General features: G+C 40.6%; 1 protein-coding gene across 4 annotated transcripts in view; it reads left to right on the top strand.

Moving 5' to 3' along the window:
• Positions 1–20,174, top strand: part of ncam2a (neural cell adhesion molecule 2a) — a 356,551-nt gene extending 336,377 nt beyond the window's left edge. Inside the window, exons 16-18 of one of the 4 annotated variants that reach the window (XM_084713913.1) lie at positions 3,194–3,401; positions 5,025–5,064; positions 19,153–20,174. In XM_084713913.1, the coding sequence (XP_084570039.1) occupies positions 3,194–3,401; positions 5,025–5,064; positions 19,153–19,209 (305 nt within the window). In that variant the 3' untranslated portion in view covers positions 19,210–20,174. Of the gene's footprint in view, positions 1–3,193; positions 3,402–5,024; positions 5,121–19,152 lie in introns of all 4 variants that reach the window. The other 3 variants (XM_084713914.1, XM_084713912.1, XM_084713911.1) reach the window with 3 other exon arrangements.
• The last annotated feature ends 635 nt before the right edge of the window (positions 20,175–20,809 follow it).

Here is a 20,809-nt window from a genome sequence, read left to right as displayed (position 1 = left end):
ATACCAGTATCTTCACTGTAGCTTTAAAACTGAGCCTCTGAATGAGTGGGTGTCCCCGTGGAGTTTAAATATTTAATTCTCCTGAATCTTTTTGATTAGAGTCATGATGTCAGTCCCTTATCAAAGCTACTATAGCTCCCTGGAGTTTGTTATCAGATAGGCAGAATTGGTCTAAGTGGTACCAAAGCTGATTCACAGAAGCACAAACATGGTACAGTAAAAGTATTTTACTGTTTATTTTGTGTTATTTAATTTCAGTGCCCTCTTCCTGTGCCCTTGGGTAGTGATTGAAAGAATGAGATTGTCTATACAAGCGGACGGAATGAGTTTCCTCTGGGCGGACAAGGCTTCATCAACCAGACAAACAACCGTTCACACTCGCATTCGCAGCAAGGGGCAATTTGGAGTCACAAATTAACCTATTAACCTGAGCGTCTTTGGACTGCGGCAGGAAGCCGGAGCACCCGAGGGAAACTCCAGACAGAAAGGTCCCGGGCCTTGTCAAATTTCAGCAAGGGATCAGTTGGACACCGTCCAAAACGAGCTATCAAACCCCCTCCGTGTTTTCCTCCCAGCCGCACGTTTGAAACTCCACGTTTCTCGCAAATACACAGTATGTAGGTGGGAATGTGGAAAAGCAGAGTGAAGGTTACTGCATTCAGCTCACGTCCGCTTTATGTTTGGTCACACAGGAGAGAGGAGACAGGAGAGAGAAAGCTCTGGTAACATTCACTCCTCGCTCACCGAGGGCTTTTTTTTTTTTTTTTTAACTCAGAAGTGCCAGACTTCACCACTCGACCATCTCTGGATGCTTACACATTCATATTAATGTCTGATCCCCGTTTTTAACTCACAGGCGACTGAACACCCATACAAGAGCATTTCTAAGTAGGAAAGTTCATTCACTCTCACTCTTCCATCGCTGATTACTCCTGGCAAGGTCTGACCTCCAGCTGTCAACACTGATCCTACAGTGGATGTTCAGTTTGCTCAACCCCAGAATCACTTAAGGGCACAACTCTATTCAGCTGTGCCCGCTGGGAGCCTCTCTTTGCTGCACTGCCTTCATTTTCTCATTACTTTCAATTGAAAGCGGGCCCCGCTGCTTGTTCCCGACTGAGCTGAGAGCTCGGTGTGTTTTAGAGCGCAGAGTGCTGACCGATCTGGGAGAAAGTATTTTCAACTTTTAGCTGAAAATTCCCGCTTTGCTTCCCACATTAATCTGTTCAGAGCTGCAAACTACGGAATAAAAAGGAACCCAGCAGACACAGAGTGCTGATGCTTGCAACACTCTTACAAATAAAGCTGTTAACCATAAAGGGTTCTTCAGTTTGCCCCCTTTTATACAGCTTTCATAGAGTTCTACCTAGAACCATCTTCACCCAGAACCCCTCTATAGTGCAGTGGTCCCATCAAGAAACCTCTTTTGGGGTTCTATCTAAAACCTTTCCACCTTCTGAGGTAGAAAGGTTCCACTGAGAACCTTTTTATAACCCACTGTAGAAGAAATACATCCTCTCAGGTCCAGATTCTTTGGTGGCTGAAGATGAGTTGATCAGCCTCACAACATGGCGTCATGTTTATATACAGATTTACAGGAAATGAATGCATGATCAGAATGCTAATTTACAGGAAGGCAGGAAGGAAGGCTTACAGAACCAAAATGTGTACTGGATGCTAACTCAGCGGGAGTTCATCTGAGAGACCCGAAGTGTAACTCCGTCTGCAAGTGAATTTGCACAGGCTCAATACGACTCTTGTGTTATGATGCAAAGGTGATGTTTGGCCCTCCTGGATCAACAGGCTGCTATTACAGTGATAAAAGACTAAGAGAGGAGAGCGACTGAGGTTGTGACCTCACAGAGACGACTGGGCTCTCATCACGACGCAACAAAAGATTTCTGATGATCAGTGGACAGTGGTTGGTCTCATCAGAGAGACAGGCACTAAATATGAATATGTAAGAACTATAGGAAGAATAAAACTACACCACCCAGGGGGCCCTGCTGAGAAACCATTAAGCTTCCAAAGGTTTTATCTAGACCACACTGGGTTCTACAGAGAACCTTTTCATATTCCAAGGCTTTCAATTAGAACCCACTCAAGGGATTCTGCTGGGAAATCTTTTATATTCCAAGGGTTTTATGTAGCACCCATACAGAGAATTATTTTATATTATGGTACAAAGGACCATTATCAAAAGAATGAACCCATTTCATGAATGAAAGGGTTCTTAATGGAAACCTAAGTCTTACACAGAATGCTTTCTTCAAAATAGGGTTCTTTATAAGCAAAATATTCTGGGTAGAACCTCCCCTTGTTTCTAGGAGTGCACCTGAGCTGCAGTGTGGTTGTGCTGCAGTGTGAACACTGACTTCTGCACCTGTGGAACCAGAGACACTTGGCACATGATAGAGAATGTAGATGCAGAGCTCGAGGGCAAATACAGAAGAAAGAAAGGTTTTGTTCTGTAGTTTCAAGCCTGGAAAAAGCTCTTGGATCAGTTTTGTCGAAAGACTACTGTATTTTCTAAGTTCTTAAACAGATAGGAAGCTGCAAAGCTTCTCATATTACAAATAAATCACCAAGTCGAGCCTTTTCCACCTGCTCCTGAGTGCCGTCGACCTCCTTTTTCTCATTTGTTTAAGTCTTTGAAACTTATATTCCATCGGCTGTATATAGAAAAAGATTGTAGGGCTGAAATTGATTTGTTTTGGGGGAGATTTGGTGGAATCACGCTAATAATCGAGATCCTCCGCCGAGGATTGCGTGGAGTCGAGGCATTGTGGATTAGGACTTATCTAGGTGTTGGAAACTGTCCAGCTGGCTCCAGAGGAATTCATTGACCTTCGAGTGCTTTTGAAAGTAAAGTTTTTGGGGTGAGCGTGCTCTTGTCTGGTACAGCTCTGTAGCTCTCTGGCCTCAAACTGTACAGTACTGTTACAGCCTCCAAGGATGGATTTAAGGGGGGTGTAGCGAGGAGGCTCGGAGGTCACGTCTCGTCTCAGCAGGCATCCGACCTGAGGACACGTCCTTGGGTGAGACAGTGAACCCCCGATGATGCTGCTGACCACCTGACCCTGACCTGTGTGTGTGGCTTAGAGTATAAGTGTATGAACCCAAATTGCTAACAGTATTTTCCTTGTTGCGTGCTGTGTGTGTGTGTGTCTGCGTGTGTGTTTCACTGCCTTAGCAGAATCCCTGTTCAGCGGCCTGGGGCTGGGGGCGGTGGTGGGCCTCGGCCTGGGAGCGCTGCTGCTGCTCCTCGTGCTCGTGGACGTCAGCTGCTTCTTCCTGCGCCACTGCGGCCTGCTGATGTGCATCACGCGCACGCTGTGCAGCAAGAAAACAGCCACCAGCGGCAAGGGCAAAGAAATCGAGGAGGGCAAGGCTGCCTACCTGTGAGTGTCTCTTTTCTTTCTTTTTATTGTTTTGTCTTCAGGTACTTTAACTCCTTCAGTCAGAGGTTTTGATTTCTATGGTAACAGCTGGGATGTATCAGTGTTTGTCAGTCACCAGGTCATTCATGCTTGCAGAGGGAGCATCTGCTGTGGGTGTATCTTGATGCTTGTGGGTCATTCTGGCAGCTCCTGTTTTTGCTGAATAATTTTGTGCAACAATGAACTCAAAGACCTGAATGGATGAATTCAAATACCTACAAAGATGTCAAGAAATTTGTTCTAAAATGTTACATAACCAGTACGGAAGCCCTGAGGGGCAAGCGAGGAAACAATTCTGCTGATCCAATTTCTAAGTCGTGTCTCAGTTGTTTTCTCTCTTGTGTTAATTACTTGAGAACAGGTGAAAAAAGGTTTTGCTACAATATTTTTTCTAAGTTCTTTTTTTGTATCTAAAAAATAATGAAAAACATAACTCTCATGTCCGTGGAACAACTAAACTAAAACTCACTCACTCACTTAGAAGATGAATGCTTTTAGCACTATCTTAGACAAACACAAACACTTAGAAAAATTATCCTCTCCAATAAATAAATACTCCTGCCAAAACATTTTTTTCCACTTGATTTCAAAGATGAAAGTACCTACGCAGAAGCTAAGCCATGTACTGCTGTGGACGAGGTCAGCAGCAAAACTTATTTCAACCACTTAAAAACAGGCCCACCTAAAAAAATCAAGACACTGTACACTATATTTAGAATTTTTTCATTGCTTTACTTTGCTGTCAGACAGCCTTTTCTGGCAGGAAACAGCAGTTTTACAGGCCAAATACTGCTCTTTCCAATCCCACCAAACTTCATTGGCAAAAACGGTAATACTACCTTGCAGAGCATGGAGTTGCTGGTCTACTGCTCCCTTGATTGCTTTGTTTGTTAGTGTTATTGTGTCACTTTTATGTTCATCTAGATTCACCAAAGTTGCAAAATAACACAAATAAACTAACAGATCGCGTCAGCGGTAGGCGAGCAACTCCCTTGTTCTGTGAGGTAAAATTGCTGATTTTGCCAGTGGAGTCTGGTTGAATGAGATGGCATGATATTTCGCTTATTGGAAAACACTGTCTGTCTGCAAGATGAAGTGGTGAAAATATAACATACGCAAGTGGCTAAAATACATTTTTCTGCTGACCCTGTCCAGAGCAAAAACACAACATTGCTTAGCTTCCATGATGCTTCTCCAAACTGGGAACCACCATCTACTGTAGGAAATAAACTGACACACTGTCACTCTTCAGATCATCAGAACTAGCCTTTTAAGTCATAACACAAGAGAGAAAACAATTTAAATTGGACTTAGGGCTTCCGTAAACCAGCATGAGAAATTGAGAAAAATTTCCCATTTTGTCAAGGATTTTAACCTATTTCTTTTTTAAAAGTGTCACAAATTGCTGCCATTTTTTCCTGTCTTTGTGCTCTCAATCATTTTGCCAGATTTACTGTCACCTCTCGAGTAGATGCGGGCAGAACGTTGACACTCTTCATGTCATATAGAACCTAGAATCCTCTTATTTGCTGTGAATGAGAGAAAAAATGAGAAAAGGAGACTTATTTTTACCGTTCACTGTAGGTACACCTACAACAGCCGCCCAACCACCCTTTCAGCCACAGTATGTCTTTGATTATGTCTTCTTCACTAACATCAGTGCGTTTCATACAATGTGCTGTGAGTTCACCTTTGAAGTTTTCTCTTTTGCATGCATTCTACGTGTGTGTACATTCATGATGTGTGCATGCATTAAATCTGAGCTTTTTGTGTTACCATGTTTGTGTCTGTAATGGTGTATTTATGTCGTATTTATGCACGTAAATAGTCTTGTATTACTGCATGTCTGTCTAGACAAGCAAACGCATACTTTCCCTCTCATCAGACAGCATGCAATTTCAAAGCCTTCCCCCGAGAAATTCATAGTACAATCGATTTTCAGATTTAGTCCCAGTTCTATTTTATGCAGGGTGCTAGCCAAAGCAGGGTTTTGTGAGACGGCACCCACAGAGTGTGATTCATTGGCCTCAGCGGTGCCATTTTTGTGTTAAAGCTGTCAGCGTGCCAGCCTAGTGTCTGGGATGCACAGAGAGGGCACGGAGAAAGAGAAGAGGAGGAGGAAGAGGAGGGGTTTGACTTTTGCTGAGTCACTAAGCTCACAGTGCTGGGGGCTGAGTGACTACCTGCCTAGACAGCATGCAGGATGTGCCTCGGCTTTATGTTGGAGCAGCCGCTGTAGCAGCAGCTCATGCAGGCGTTTACAGGCTGTGTGAAGCTCCATGTTACTACTGCAGCTTCTTTATGGCTTTATTAGAGCTGGTAATTTAGTACAGTCTCATCACAAATACAAAGCTCGGTCGCAGACATACAGTATGGCGTATGGCGAGAATGGTGCATATATTTCTTTTACAATCTGGGTCTTATTACGAGGGTTTTGTCCATCATTCATGTCGTTTATGATTTTTGCCCTGCAGCTTTGTTGGTGAGATAGAGCTACATGGACACAACTTGAAAATGGAGTTGTGTATACCACATTAAATGGATACTCCAGAAATTTTGTCTTAGTTTTATTAATGTAGAACCATTAAAAGAAGAGTTTACAGCGCGCTTTGACAGACATTACAAGAGCAGGATACCCGGGGAAATAAAGCAACAGAGTAAAGCCAAACGAAGCAAGACAAAATTAAAGTAAAGTTCATGTAAAATTTAAAAACGAAAAGCAAAAGATGCAATACTCGTTGCACTTTCATTAAGTTAAGCACTCAGCAGGAGACAAATATAAAAGAGAATGGTCCAAATCACTGCAGCAGAGGCAGAGATATCCAAGTTTTTTATCCACAGAAAGGTTCAAAACACTGCATCCTACATTTCCTATAATGCAACTCAGTTGTTTCTTGTGAGGATGTGCCTGAATGCTAAATGTTCACATATTTTAAACCCCTCACCCACGGTTTGTAGCTCAGGCTTTCCGTTACAGATTTGTAGCATCCTAGTCCATCATGACTGTCACTGTGATAAATGCACATTTGATTTGCAATACTGTGCCATCATAACTGATAAAAAACAATGACTAAAACTATGAAAATAAGACCCAAGTTGTAAAATAATCTTTTAATCATATTATCTTAAGCTCTTACTCCCAACCTGATAGTTGAAACCCGTCCAATAGGTTGCAAGATGATTCTGTACAAATTTATATGAATTTTTTGACACTGTTATCTAATGTGGGGCTAATTTTTCAGTGAAATGCTGGATAGTTTAACTAATGAGGCCTTTAACAGTTATTCAAATTAAACAACCTGTGCAGTCTATGGTTAGTTTTTATGGTTTTCTTCTTCATTTATCAGTCAATATAGCGGTCACATGTGCGTGCAGTTGGACAGCACAATGGTTCATTTTAATAGACTTAAACAACAAATGTTCATTTTTAGGTTTCACCTCAGAATACCTGTTTTAGAACAGTTCTTCTCAACCCGGAGTACTTGTACTCCAGGTGCTACTTCTGCAGCTGTCAGGGTATAAAAATAAAGACTAAAACCAATCAGCACAGCAGTAACACCTTTCTGGTTGTGTGAACTCTTGTTAGACTGTATCGTGGCACTGTTACAACGGGTGTCTCTGCATCTCTGCAGAGAAATTGGTTTCATAACTGAGGCAGGAGTGATGGTCACAACTGCAAAAACACGACTCTGGTTGTATAAAAATTGAATTTTTCTTTGAGCTGGTGCGAAGAGAATGAAGTAAAGCAGGAGCCGTCCGCACAGTGAGCCACAGCACTACCACCAAGCTGACGGTGAACATAATGAGATAACGCCCGAGATAATGCAAAGCTCAGACACTCCTACTGAGTTTGCGAGATGTCAATAGTGCGAGTCTGAAGGTGCTGCGGGGTAATAAGTTGTAAAGACCAGCGCAGCAGTATCAATGATATCGATAAGAGTGCACACAGTGATAAATAGCGTGAGTTGAACTTTAAATTAGGAGGGTTATAAGTGGCACAGATCAGAAGTTGTTTGTGTCTGGAGGATGCAGGCTGAGGAGTGTGTAGTGGAGTGTGTACACTTTATTTTACAGTACACTAATAAGACATAACAACCTTTATTTTGGATTAGACTAAACAAAAACTAGATGTAATATGTTCTTGTTAGATGGTATTTAGACCCTTTATTGGACTCTTATTAGACTAAAGTGTCATATTTTTCAGTTAGACCCCTATTAGACTTTGTTAAAGTGTAATTAGGGACAGTAGTAGTATTAGGTATGTGGTTTCACTTTAGTTTGCAATACAGTTCTATTGTAATGTGTCCCTAATGACCATCTAATGAAGGTCTAATACTCTGTCATTAATAGCATATTGTTTCTGGTTTCCATCTACTTTGATATAAAGTACAGTTTGTTCCATCTTCGTGTACTGTAAAATAAAGTGTGACACAAGTTTCAGGTTGGACAGTCTTCGCTGGCCGTTTTCTCACCTCAATGTGGTGCTGGAGCCTCGCAGGGAGCGGCCAGCGGCCAAGTGCCCTCTCAGCAGTGCGGTTTTAACTCGAAAGGCAGAGCCGGACCGGCGGATGATGGAGGATCTGAGGGCGTCTTTCTATTATGAATCTGTCGAATTGTGCCAAGATCAGTCGGGGCGCGCTGGGCTGCGCACTCGCCTCAGGAAAAGTTGAAAGACTCGGAGGTGTTTGCAGTGGCCCCATTGACTTCAAAAGTCAATCCTCACTTCCAGTTTTTCGGTGTTAAGTGTCAGTTCTTGACTGTGTGCTGTGATGTCAGTGGACAGATGGTAAAAGACTGGCACCTCAATTCTGGACAGGTTTACAGAGCTGTGGGCTGTGCAGCACAGAAATAATGATGTATTGCACAAGTATAAAGTGTTATGTAATAAAAATAAATTAATTTTTCATATGTTTAAATAAGGAAAATCAAAATTGCACGTTTAAGCAATTAAAACGTCAAAATTCACAAATAAATGTATTTTTTTAAAGGCATAGTTGAGGGTTGTATGAGGTATGAGATGGGGGTCAGCACATCTGAATGTATGAGGATTTTATTTCTCATCACAATGAAACATACAATAACCATCTGCAGTTATAAAGAAAGTAAACACAGCATGTTGTTTTTTCCTTAATGTGTTTTTTAAAGTTTATTTCAGTTAGATTTGACCGTTGCAAAAATAACCACAAAAGAATGATGCATCCATAAACACTTGAACAGAAACCGTTCGATTTATTTTTATCAGGCATTATTTAAAATGGTAAGAGGATGTTTCCTCTATGGTTCATTGCAGCCGGGGGACGGGGGCGGCTGCAGCCCCCGACAGCGCTGTCCTTCCCTCGCTGATGGATCCAGGAATAGATTTGCGCTTCTGTCTCGCCCTTCAGTAGCCTCCCAGCAAGCACCTGAGGGACAGACAGCCTCATACAGGAGTTTGATCTTCACTAGAAGTTAATTTACCGTTATTAGAAGAGTTTTGTGCTGATATTCAGCTTTTGGTTCTTGTTGAACAAAGTTTCACTTCCCGTTTTGCTCCAAATTGCATTTGTTCAGTGGCTAAAGCAAATAATGTCTCATTATGATGCAGTGTTATGGCACAGTGACAGTGACATGTTTAGGTGATGCGGGACGGGTTCGTCAGTGAACATTTTGCTGTTTACTTTAGGGGTTAGAAGAGAGGCTCGGTGACAGATTTGACGTGGAGTAGACCAGGCTTTTGAGTGTCTTCATACTGTGATGACTCATGGCAGGAAATATAAAACAGAATGCCAGATTATAGCTGAGGCTCCTGTATCCCGCAGTGATAGAAAGATAAAGAAGCATTTCTACAAAAGTGTCAGACGCTGAACAAAAAAATCAATACTTGGAGTTGCAATTTGATAATTATATCTAGACGTCTGCCGGTTTATACAGTAAGCACTACCACACCGTTGTCTGTCCACTAGCAATGTGTGGTTTAATATTGTAAAAGAAAGAAAGAAACTGTGTTTACTCAGCCACAGCTGCCTCAGGCCCTAAAGATGAAACAAGCTGCAGCCTCCAGGATTCATCTGTTTACTTGACTTCACCTTCATTAGTGTCACTATCTGCAGACTTGAACTTTAGTGAACTGCTTGCTAAGAAATCAGCATGTAAAGTATATTCATGATGTTTGTGTTGACTTTTTTTTCTGTTTATCTGCAGTGATAGAGCCTCCTACATTACTGTCCTCCAGGGGGTTTGAATTTACTGTAGGTGCTGCAGTTTGATTGGTGCAGTAGCTCTTCGGTTGAGCACTAGAAATTGTTTGCAAAATCACAGCCTGTTCTCAAGCCCATGTTGAGAGCAAGAGAGGCAGCATATGGAGGAGGTGAGGTGGGTAGATCGGTCAAACAGGCACAGGTCTTTCAACCAGGAAGCCAGGGTTCACGCCTCATTTGCTGATAAATGTTACATAAGCCTACCTCCAAAACCGTGGTTTAACCCAAACCATAATCTTTTCCTAAACCCATCGGTCTAACCAAACTGCAACCGTTTCACAACATCAACCACATGTGAAGAAGGCTTTCTGGCAGCGTCTCATACAGATGCTGAAGGGTGGATCAGTATGAGATCAGTAGAGATGGCGAGGGGTGCTGACAGAGATGTTGGTTGACTCGGGGGTGAGAATGGCTTTGAAATCGCTTTAATTCCAACTGCCACAACAAAGAGGCAATGACAGTCAGCGAACGGGCCGCAGGTTGGAATCGCACATAACCAGTGCTGTGTTAGCTCGTTGAGAGAGCGTCTCCGTGCAACCCTGGTTCACAAGTAGCTGCCATGGCAACGCCCACCCAGCAGTCTTGAAGTTTTGACACAAATATATCCAAAAAAATGAGGAATATGCAGAATAGCTGCGATATCGTCATAGTTTATATTTCCTGACACAACAAGTGAGGAGAATTCAAATTGGAATTTGTCTAAAAAGGAAGAAGAAGCATTTCAAAGTGTGCAAAGTGTCAGAATTATTCATTTATTCAGCTGAGAAATACATTTAAGCTTAAAATGAGCATGCTGCCACTGCTAACCCCAGCCAAGTGTTTTTTTTATGTTCTAAAGCCATTCCTTTAATAATTACCTTTTCATTGATTTGGTTTTTTTTTTGTTTTTTTATACAGTGAATTTCAGTAAAATTAGCGGTGATGTGTTCCTGTCACAGCAAGATCAGGCTAATTTTTCACATGTACACATTAAGGATTCAGTTTTTGGTTGTTGCGTTGCAGAAAATGAAGTTAAAGGCACAGTAAATGAATTAAAACTGCTGGATTATAACTGCTTTGGTCAGTCATCCACGATAATTACTGCTTTAACGTTTTGTCCTGCATTGCATTTTATTATGCATGCAAGAGCATTTTTACCCCCTTTGTCATGCTGGTAAAAAAATAAATAAATAAAAGCACTCATCATCATGGAGATACAGACACTCTTCTTGATTATGCAGACGTTTTAGGAGACAAAACAGTTTGTGTTATTGACACGTAGAGAGCACTTAAATTTAAAATTCCACACCGGCAGTCTCAGGCATCTGACATTTAATTAAGTGTGATTTTGAAGCACTCCATCTTAACTCCAGAACAAACAAAAAGCTGGTGTCTGGAGAAGTGAGAGGCTTGGGTAGAGAGCATACCTGTCTTTGTGAATGGTGTTGGAAAAAAATCGCATCTGTTTGGCCTTGGAGAAGAGTTTCCCTCCATCTCTCACATGCACACGTGCTGATCGGGTCCTCGAGCCAAAATGTCCATCAGCAGCTCCGTCCAAGCGTCCTTGACTTCTTACGCTCACTGTAAGATCCTGGAGTCAGCTGTGATAAAAAAATGCTTGCTGAAAGTATAAATATAAATATAAAGATAGAGATAAGAGTGCAAACAAACACCCCGAGGACCTGCTGTGGTTCAGACCCAGGACCACCTAATTTATCTCTGTGCAAACAGGGATCGTATCCAGCCTTTATGGCCCGGCGTAGATGGCCTCCTGCTTAATTAACGTCAGCGGAGGAAAAGAACAGGTTGCCCCTGCTGTGCTTGGGCGTCACTTAGAAGCTCACAGATTACAAATGTACAGATCTGCATACACACACTGATATCTCCGCAGCCCACCATGAGGTGCACACAGTTGCCGGCTCCTGCAGCATTAAATCAAAGAGGCTTGTCAAGACCCAGCAGCATTTCTGTTTGCTTTTGTGTTCCAAACATTGTTTTATATGTAACCTGTGAGACAGAGTGTGTGTGTGTGTGTGTGTGTGTGTGTGTGTGTGTGTGTGTGTGTGTGATGAGGCTTGTTGCAGTGAAAGCACAAGAAGCAGAAAATAATGAGGGTCCATTACTGTATTTTCTTTAGCATTTGAGAGAAAATCTTCATCCTGATTAGCTTTGATTTTGACTCTCTTTAACTACATTTATGACACTGTTAAAACCAGTGGTGGAATGTAACTAAGTACTGTACCTTTACTCAAGGAAGGAGTACAGATGTGTGCAAGTACTTCTTCAACTGTATACTTCTACTCCAGAGTAATATTATGGAACCAATTAATTTTACTTCTTAGTTATTTAAAAGAAAATAAGATTTTTGCACACAAATACTGGGCCTAAGAAGTCCTCCTGCAGGGGTGGACTAAACCATTGTGCACCTTTTGTAAGGGGTGAGAGGGGCCTCATAGAGCCGCCACATTTTTTGTCTTTCTTTCTTTTTTTTTTTTTAATAAAAAAGTTCAGTCTCTCAACAGATTTATTCACCCATTTTTAATTTAGTTATGACAGTTATTACTCAGAAATAAAAAAAGCAAACTAAAACAAAAACCCCTGCATTAGCTAGTATGATCAGTCAATTAATCAGCTTACAACATTTTTATGCCAACATTTCACAGTTCCAGTGTCTCAAATGTCATGATTTGCCTTTTCCTTTTAATTATTTAAATAATTTACATTCATTTTTGATCAATTATAGTTTTTTTTTTTTTTTTTTTTTTGGATTACAAGCAATCGAATAATAGAGAAGATAATCAGCAGAGTAATCCTTAATGAAAATAATCATAACGGTAATAATCATTAGATGGAGTCCTAGAAAAGTCAAAGGGGACATGTTCTGAGTACTTTTGAGTAATTTTACTTTTTATAGCCTACTCTATATACATTTTCCTGATTATACTTACATCCTTTATTTTGAGTAACATTGTCAGTGCAGGACTCTGGTAGTGATACTGGCCTGCACTTTTTCTTACACAGAGGATCTGAATACTTTACCACTGGACAAGATATATTTTTTAAAAAACAAGTCTGTCATATTAGCCAAAGTCACACTGTTTTGCTGTGACTGTGTCTCTGTTGCTATTTTTTCTTTCTTTTGTTGTAACTATGAATTCAAATCAGATGTGAGACATCAGCACCTGATGTGAACAGGCGCCACTGAGGTGTCTGTCTGTTCCAGCCACACCGTCATGGTGTCTCACAGTCCTCATGACCAGCTGTGCTGTCAGCAGGGGTGACAAACTTGTTATCATGTAGCCTCTGTGTTACGCATAAAAAAATGTTTTTATTCAGTATTTCAATTCAAAAGTAACGCTAGCATTTTAAACTAAAACAATATATCTGACAGCCCATCAGCTATTGTAGCTCAAATTAGCACTCAACCACTTCATAGATGCAAATGGATTATTTCATCACTACACATCCGCGTCTGTCAGTAAATTCCTGTAAATCTTACACAATTGACCTTTCAGCCAAACAATGATGCTTTCCAAAACCTAACCAAGCAGTTTTGGTGCCTAAACTTTGGCAAAAGTCTTGGACAAACCAAATTTTACTCACTAAATTTGCAACTTTGTCTTTTATATTTTTCATGATGACTGTGTAGTTTTCCTGTTATTTTGCCTTCAGTTCTTCAGGTAGTTTATTTCTACACGTCTACGAATCCTTTCTAACTTGAAAAAAATGCTTTTTGTTGCTAGTTCATGAATCATTTGATGTGTTTGTTTTAGGCATTTGATACTTGAAATTCACTTTCAAGTGCCACATGTGTTCATGTATTTACTACAAATTCAGAAACCCCACCATTAAATAATTGAAATGATTGAGCCTCCAACTTGCCCCAGCAAGAAAACATCCTACGGTTCAATTATTTAACTTCCCTCACTCTGCATAGCTCTATATGCCCAAAGTGAAACTGGGGACTTTGATTAATTATTATGGATATAATTAATAAGTTAACAACATGTAGTCAGTGGGACATGTCAGCGATGTGATCAGCTGCCTGTGGAGATTACACTTCCCTTAACACACCAGAGAAAAATAGACTCAGTAGTGTAAAAAATGGCGGGGGCTCGTCTCGTGACATATGTTGCACAAGAGTGCGATGAGTAAAAACATCAAACAGCATCAACAGAAAACAGAACAGAAGAGTAAAGAGTGAGTTGTATTCTGGCACTTCAACTGTTACTTCCGGCTCCCGTTAGTCTCCGCCAGTCCCCAGTGTATCAACTTTTAATGACAAACTGTACTGATATGTTGGTTCAGTGAACGCGTCGTGATTCCCTTGATCATCCACACTTGAGAGGGAGCAAACAGCGAGCGGCAAGACCTTCCCATATGTTGAGAAAACCTCCCCATCTGAACATAAGTCCTATCTGGGTTTGCATGAAGCTAATGGGACATGAAATTGGCTCCACTGTGCAGGAACTTCAGCATCCACCAATCAACCAAAGGGGAACCCCCTCTGGCCAATTGCAATATTTGGGCTTATTAGGTACAGTATCACGCAGGGCTACTGTTTTACATTCATGATCTCGCCCACTGAAAAACTCCACTGAAGTTGGTAAACATCTAGTCTGGCTATTTGAGGGTGATTTGGTGCCGACGTGAAATGGCTTTTAAAATTGACAATTTACTGTTCATGTTATAAAAACAGTGAAACAGCATTTAGACCATGATTGGACACTATAATGTTCCACTGTGCCGTACTCGAGGCCTTAAAATAGAGATATAATTTAAATATAAATATTGTATTATACTCCGTCACGTCATTACGAACTTATTTGGTGTGAATGCTGGATGCTGAAAAGCAGCATTCATAACATATGTTCTTCTAGAAAAAATATTATGTTTGTATCTTAGCGCCAGCTTTTTAACAAACCTTAAAATATTACAAATCTTTCATAAATTGTAGGTATTATTCAGCTTTTACAGCCAGGAGTACAGTTTGTGTGAATGCTGGATGCTGAAAAGCAGCATTCACCACATATGTCCTTGTAGAAAAAAAAAAAAAAACAATATTTTTATTATTGGTTTTTAACATCAACTTTTTAACACACCTTAAAATTTTACACATCTTTCAGAAATTATTGGTATATTTCAATTTTCAAAGCCAGCAGTGCAGTTTAGCATCAGTTTTTCAGCATCTGGCATTCACACTGCACTTTGTTCAAAATTTTACTACTCTCGTTCTCATCTATATTTGATTGAAGGCCAATGAAATCAAAGTTAAGTACCTCAATGACAGAAGTTTTACCCCAAATTTCACTCATGGAATAATATATAATTCATCCAAAGACAGTCATCCAGGTATATATTTTGAGTTTGTTCTCAGTCTGGGCACATGAAACCTTGGAAATGCTAATTATTTTTTGTTTCGTGGCTCAGAGAGAGGTTAGAGCAGAACTTCCAGAAGGCACCGAAGGATGGATGGTTTATGTTTCTCGTGCAAGGTGACGAACAGGTCCTGAATGATTTAACAGGAGTTGGAAGTGCGACAAAATATGAAGCAGCACAACCCTGTGAACTCAGGAAATGAGTAGCCCTAAGCTTAAATGTGCTAACACCGGCCTGCTGGTCGCCTGATACAGATCATCTTAAAGCACAGGATCATACAGACGCCCTGAGAGCCAAGTGGTGATCCAAAGCTGATCTAAATTGTTTTTGTCTCCTGTGTTTGTGACTGAAGAACAAGTGGAACAAAGGTTTTTGCCAGGACAGCCTTTCAGGTTGGGGAAAAAAAGGTTTTTGCAGGTGAAAAAAAATGTGTTTGAAAGTGAACAGCAGATTTCTAGCCAATAGAAACACATGACAGTAATGCTACATAACTTTCTAACACACAACACTTTTGGTTTAGAAGAAAAGATGAATGCTTTAATTCCTGTTTGGAACTTGGGACAGTGGTGCACTTTCAGCCCCATGTGGCTGAAATGAGTACTACGACAACAAACTTTGTTTTTTTTCTTCACCTGGCAAAATATTTTTCCAATTTTAGGGCAAGGTAACGGTGATAAAAGTGACAATAAAAGCGAAATGTTGAGAGTAAAGTTGAATTTTCAGGTTATATTTCCAGGCATCCAAAAAGTAAAATAAATCAGAGGAGGCAGATTTTTTTTATTTTGCATTTTGAGGAGAAAGTCAAAATGTCAAGAATAAAGTTGAAATGCTGAGATCAAAGTTGAAATACTATTTCAACATTTCAAGTTTATTCTCTAAATGCAACATTAAAAAACTTCCTCCACTGAATTAACCTGTCAAAACCTTTTTCACCTGCTCTTGACTCATTAACACAGAAGAGAAAATAGTGTAGATCAGATTTTTTTTTCATTTGCCTCTTCTTGCTTCTGTAAATCGAGTGTACATCTGTTTTTACTGCTCGTGACTCACTCCCTTGTTCCAAAATCCCTTGATAGAATCAGAAAAATGCACAGCGGATGAACAAAATACGAGGGACACAAGTACACTGATGAGGTGAATCCAGGTAAAAGCCCCGGTTTCTTATTGATTTCCCTTATTAAATCTCCGGCAATCCCAAAAGATGCATTGGAGAAGAAAGGATTTTGCAGCTTTGATGTGCAAAAAGGACTGAAACTCAATATTTTGCACTTTCTGTTTGTTGTTATCTGTGGTTTTTTTGTAGCTTAGGTGAAGGAGCAAGCTTCTGCTGAGGGACAAATTGCCTTGAGACGTCGCTCGCTGAAATTTCAGCACATGGCTTTATTTCCAAATAAAGTGACAAAAGATAGACGAGTGTTCGTTCCAGACAGGCCCGTGCAGAGCTCGTATTTTGCTGCAAGGTGGGGGTTTTTTGGTTAAGCCTCGGTATTTCAGTAGCTACAGTTAATAAAGTCACGCTGCTGATAAATTCTTGTGTTTGTGCTGCAGATGCACAGTTCAACTGCATCAAAAGATTACAACTCTGTAGGTGCAGCGTGCGACAAGAGGATTTATGCAGCTGTTATTTAAATAGCTGCTGCCTCATTATGAGCCATTTTAAACAAGTGAGTGTAAGTAGAATTAGAATATAAATGCAGGTCATTAAAACAAAGCACATACCTCATAAACTCTACACTCTTAGAAGGAAAAAGATCCTAACTATAACTATAAAGGTTCCTCTTGGAACCCTGTTAGAGAGTGCTAACTAGAACCCAACTTAAAGGGTTATAATAAGAACAATCTGTGGAAGGTTTCATCCAAAATCCCCTATTAGAGATCGGTGTAATGGTTACACAAAGATCCCTCCCTGAAGGTTCAATCTAGAACCTTTCCACCTTCTAAAGGTGCCTTCAAGTGTTTCAACAATTCTTGAACTCTAGCCCCTAGTCTTACAAAGAACTCTTGACAAACCCTTTCTTCAAAAAAAGGGTTCTTCAGAAGCAAATGGTTCTGTCTAGAACCTGAGCCCTTCAGGAAAAACCCTAATTTCTAGGAGTATGCTGCAAATTGTCAGTATTTAAGTCACATTATGTTCCTGTAGTGTTCTAGTGTGGTTTTACCTACTCGATGTGTTAACTGCATTAGAATAAAGCAGTTTTTTTCTGTGTAATGCAGATAAAAGCTCTCATACATCATAACAGTGGAAACGCAGGCGGGTTAGATTTTCATCTCGTGGCCACATTATCATAAAGACAAAGCTGTGGTGTCCTTCTGCTGGATTCCTCGAAACAAGACCGGTGGGGGATGAGATGAAGAAAGGCTAGTGAGAAGAGGCAGTCAGCCAATCAGATCGCTCGCTCTTAATAACATATGCATGTATGTTTGATTTTTTTTTACCCCTCATGTAAATGAATTGAATTAAAAGCAAAGACGTGCCAGCTCTGATGTTATTCATGTCGACGTAGGCAGGGAAATGAGAGATCCAGCAACATCCAGCCAAGCTAAGAGAAATGAGCAAACTGCTCACATTTTGAATGTGATAAACTGATCATGTTTAGTTTCTCTGGTAATAGTCACACTAATAGCCTTAAATTATACATGTACAGTTCCTTAGTGCAGCTCACTTACAACAAATTTATTTATTTATTATTATTAGACAAGCTCTAAAATGCTGCATCCTACATCTCCCATAATGCAGCTCGATAGCATCTTCTCTTTAGACCCTTCCTGCCCATTAAATGCCTTTCAGACTCACTCCCCTGGTTTGAAACGCAGGTTTTCGATTACCAATTTAGAGTCTCCGAGGCTGAAGTTTAGCTCACCCTGCTGATGTCAAATACTGTATGTAAAATAAGTGGAGTGCCCCTTTAAGTGCCTTCATAAAACATGGCCACACGATAAGCAAATAATGCATCTGCTTTTTATAAATGCTTTCGATTTTGGTCGTGTAAATTCTCTCATAAATATGCAGTTAATCAAATGATGAAAACCAGCTGACATTCAATAAACTTGTGAACTGGTGGGTGGATGTCTTGCCTGTCTTTAGGCTACAGAATCTTTAATTAAAATCCGATTTTGTTTAAATATCGCCGTGACCCGTCTCGTCCTTAGCATCAGTGTTGACTTTTCAGCATGTAACCAAGTTCATGATCTTTCCCAGTGACTGCTGTTCTCTTCTGTGGTTTAACGATTTGCTCCGAGGTGTATTTGTCTCTTTCTGTCCTTTCATTTGTCCCTCCGTCTGAACCATCGTTGTGCATTTTCTTTTCCATCTGCAAACACTTCAACATACAAAATAACATCCACTTTTAAAGAACCTGCTACAACCTAAAAGCATCAAAGTGACTCTAAATTCAATGTATTTTATTATGTTGATAATAAACAGAATCCTTGCAGTATTATTTTCACTCAGTAGTGGTATATTAACAGGATTTTTAGGAGACAGGGTTTACATCTGATTTGGTTGAATTAAAAGCAAAAAATAACTTTCCTCTGTCTTTATATTCTGTTACCATTCACATAAATGTATTATGAAGTAGTTACTCAAGAAAAATGCACTTGAGCGGCATTCATCTCAACAGCAGCAGAGAAACTGATCACTACTACAAGCGAATACTACTACTTTACCATTAAGGCCAATGTGAAGCACATATGTGCATAATACTTTTCTTCTTTAGGTCTGTCAGCAGCCCCGCAGAGGCTTTTATATTTAATATCCCTGCTGCCTTTTCACTTCAATTAAATCCAGCCTTATTAATCCCAACGGGGGCAACTCATTCACGCACCAAAACGTCTAAAAGGTGATTACTGGTGGGCTCTAAAGCAGGAAAGTACACATTTTGTGGAGAAAATCATTAAGCCCACACTCTCTCATGGCAGTAATTCAGTCCTAATTTAGCTAGCATTTACTGTATGTGCCTGCTCCATACAAAAACATCCTCTGGGTGGTCACTCTCAGTCTGTGCCTGTTCACATTAAGTGTACGTGTGCTGTGAGTTTTCGTTCACTGCCCGGCCAGGAAGTGCACCCCCTGCAAACCTCACATTTACCTCTTGTGTTTCTTCTCTTCTTACCCGCAGGAAGTTACCGCTGAAGGAAGAAAATGGAAAAGAGTCTCTCAAGCCGGATACGATTGAAATTAAAGTGCACAGTGACAACAGCATCCACACAAAGCCCGACGACAGCAAAGCATAAACGGGTCGGTCGCCTCGCCACCAAAAGAACATTCGGATCACGAGACCAAAACCCAGAGAAACTACAACACTGGAAAATAGTGGAGTAAAATACCATATCTGTTTATAACAATGCCCCAGTGAAAGGCATGTGTAAATACAAATACTAGGGAGAAAATAGAAAGAGAGAAAGGGTCAACCTTTTAGACGCCCTGAGTGATAAATGTATCATGTTCTTCAAAACATGGCATCAGTGGAAGGCTTGTTGATCAATGATTGTATTTGATTTGTCTCACTTTTCGTTGGTTTTTCTGACCATCTTTCCTTTACAGATCATTTTTTTTAAGACGTTCATGCAGTTAAACGGTGATAAATCACGTCTCCAGCCCCACACGATCACAAAAGCAAGCAAAGCTATTAAGCTAGTGTGCCCCTAAGCTCACGCCGCTAATGCTCTCTGCTCTTCTTTTGCTGGAGCGAACGCACGGGCCGACCCCCTCACTGCGGGATATCACACTGATTCAAACCCAATCGCCTGTTTCCATGCCTGAGCGTCACACTACAGCAACCTTTTAATGCCTTCGACAGCCGAGCCAGGTGTCTGGCTAATGTGAGGCTGAAGCGTTGCGTTTAAAGCTAGCTGGCTTCAGCAACAAAAGGTAAACCACTCTTTTAGAGATTTTATTGCTTCAGGAAAATGGTCCTTGTTCCCTGTAACATGTCAAGGATCAAAAATCGCATCAAATGGGAGCAGATCGTTTATTATTAAGAAGAATTTGGTCTCAATATTTGATGAATAATGTTTTCTGAAGGGCTATTGTGGAGCATGGTTCATGTTGCAGGAAAACAAAGAAAAATCTTGGACAAAAAAACAAAAAAACAAAAATAAAGAATGTTTTGCAGAATATGAAGTATACACTCTAACAGTGGTTCTCAACCTGGGGGTCGCAAAATGATTATCAGGGGTTGCCAGATGGTTGTGGAGAATAAAAAAATGAAATATTGTCGCAAGCTGCGCAGAATGAGATCCAAAAAATGCTAAATATAAACTACCACATAAATGACAATTACCAACATAAACAACCACGTTCTGATCAGATGCACACATTTTGTGACATAAAATAGCAGACTTAACAAACCACTCAGTCTAGCACTAAGCATGATGGGAAATGAGGCCTGCATTTTAGACAGGTGAGTGTTTTTTTTCCATTGCCACCACAACTGCCTCCAGGCTAAAGAGGAAAAGGACCATACAGATTGTTACCAGCTCTAACTCAGCATCTGCGATGGTACGGGGGTGTGTTAGTGTCCATGGCATCATGGGTAACTGCCGCACAGGTTTTGGAGCAACACATACTGCCATCCAGACACGTTCAGCAGGTTTTACAACGTAAACCACCACCTTCTGAACAAACACAAACACTAGCAGAAACTAACATTTGTATTTTTTTTAACAGAAAATAGCAAACTTAACAAATGACTCGCTCCAGAATAAGGCATGATGGGAAATGAGGCTGTATTTTAGACTGGGGGACGGACTTTAGAATATATCCTGTACCAGTGA

Source organism: Lutjanus erythropterus, chromosome 24 (assembly GCF_056507025.1).
Source record: "Lutjanus erythropterus isolate fLutEry1 chromosome 24, fLutEry1.hap2, whole genome shotgun sequence".
Classification (NCBI taxonomy): domain Eukaryota; kingdom Metazoa; phylum Chordata; class Actinopteri; order Lutjaniformes; family Lutjanidae; genus Lutjanus; species Lutjanus erythropterus.
The sequence above is the reverse complement of the archived record's forward strand: the minus strand, read 5'-3'. Positions and strand labels throughout refer to the sequence as shown.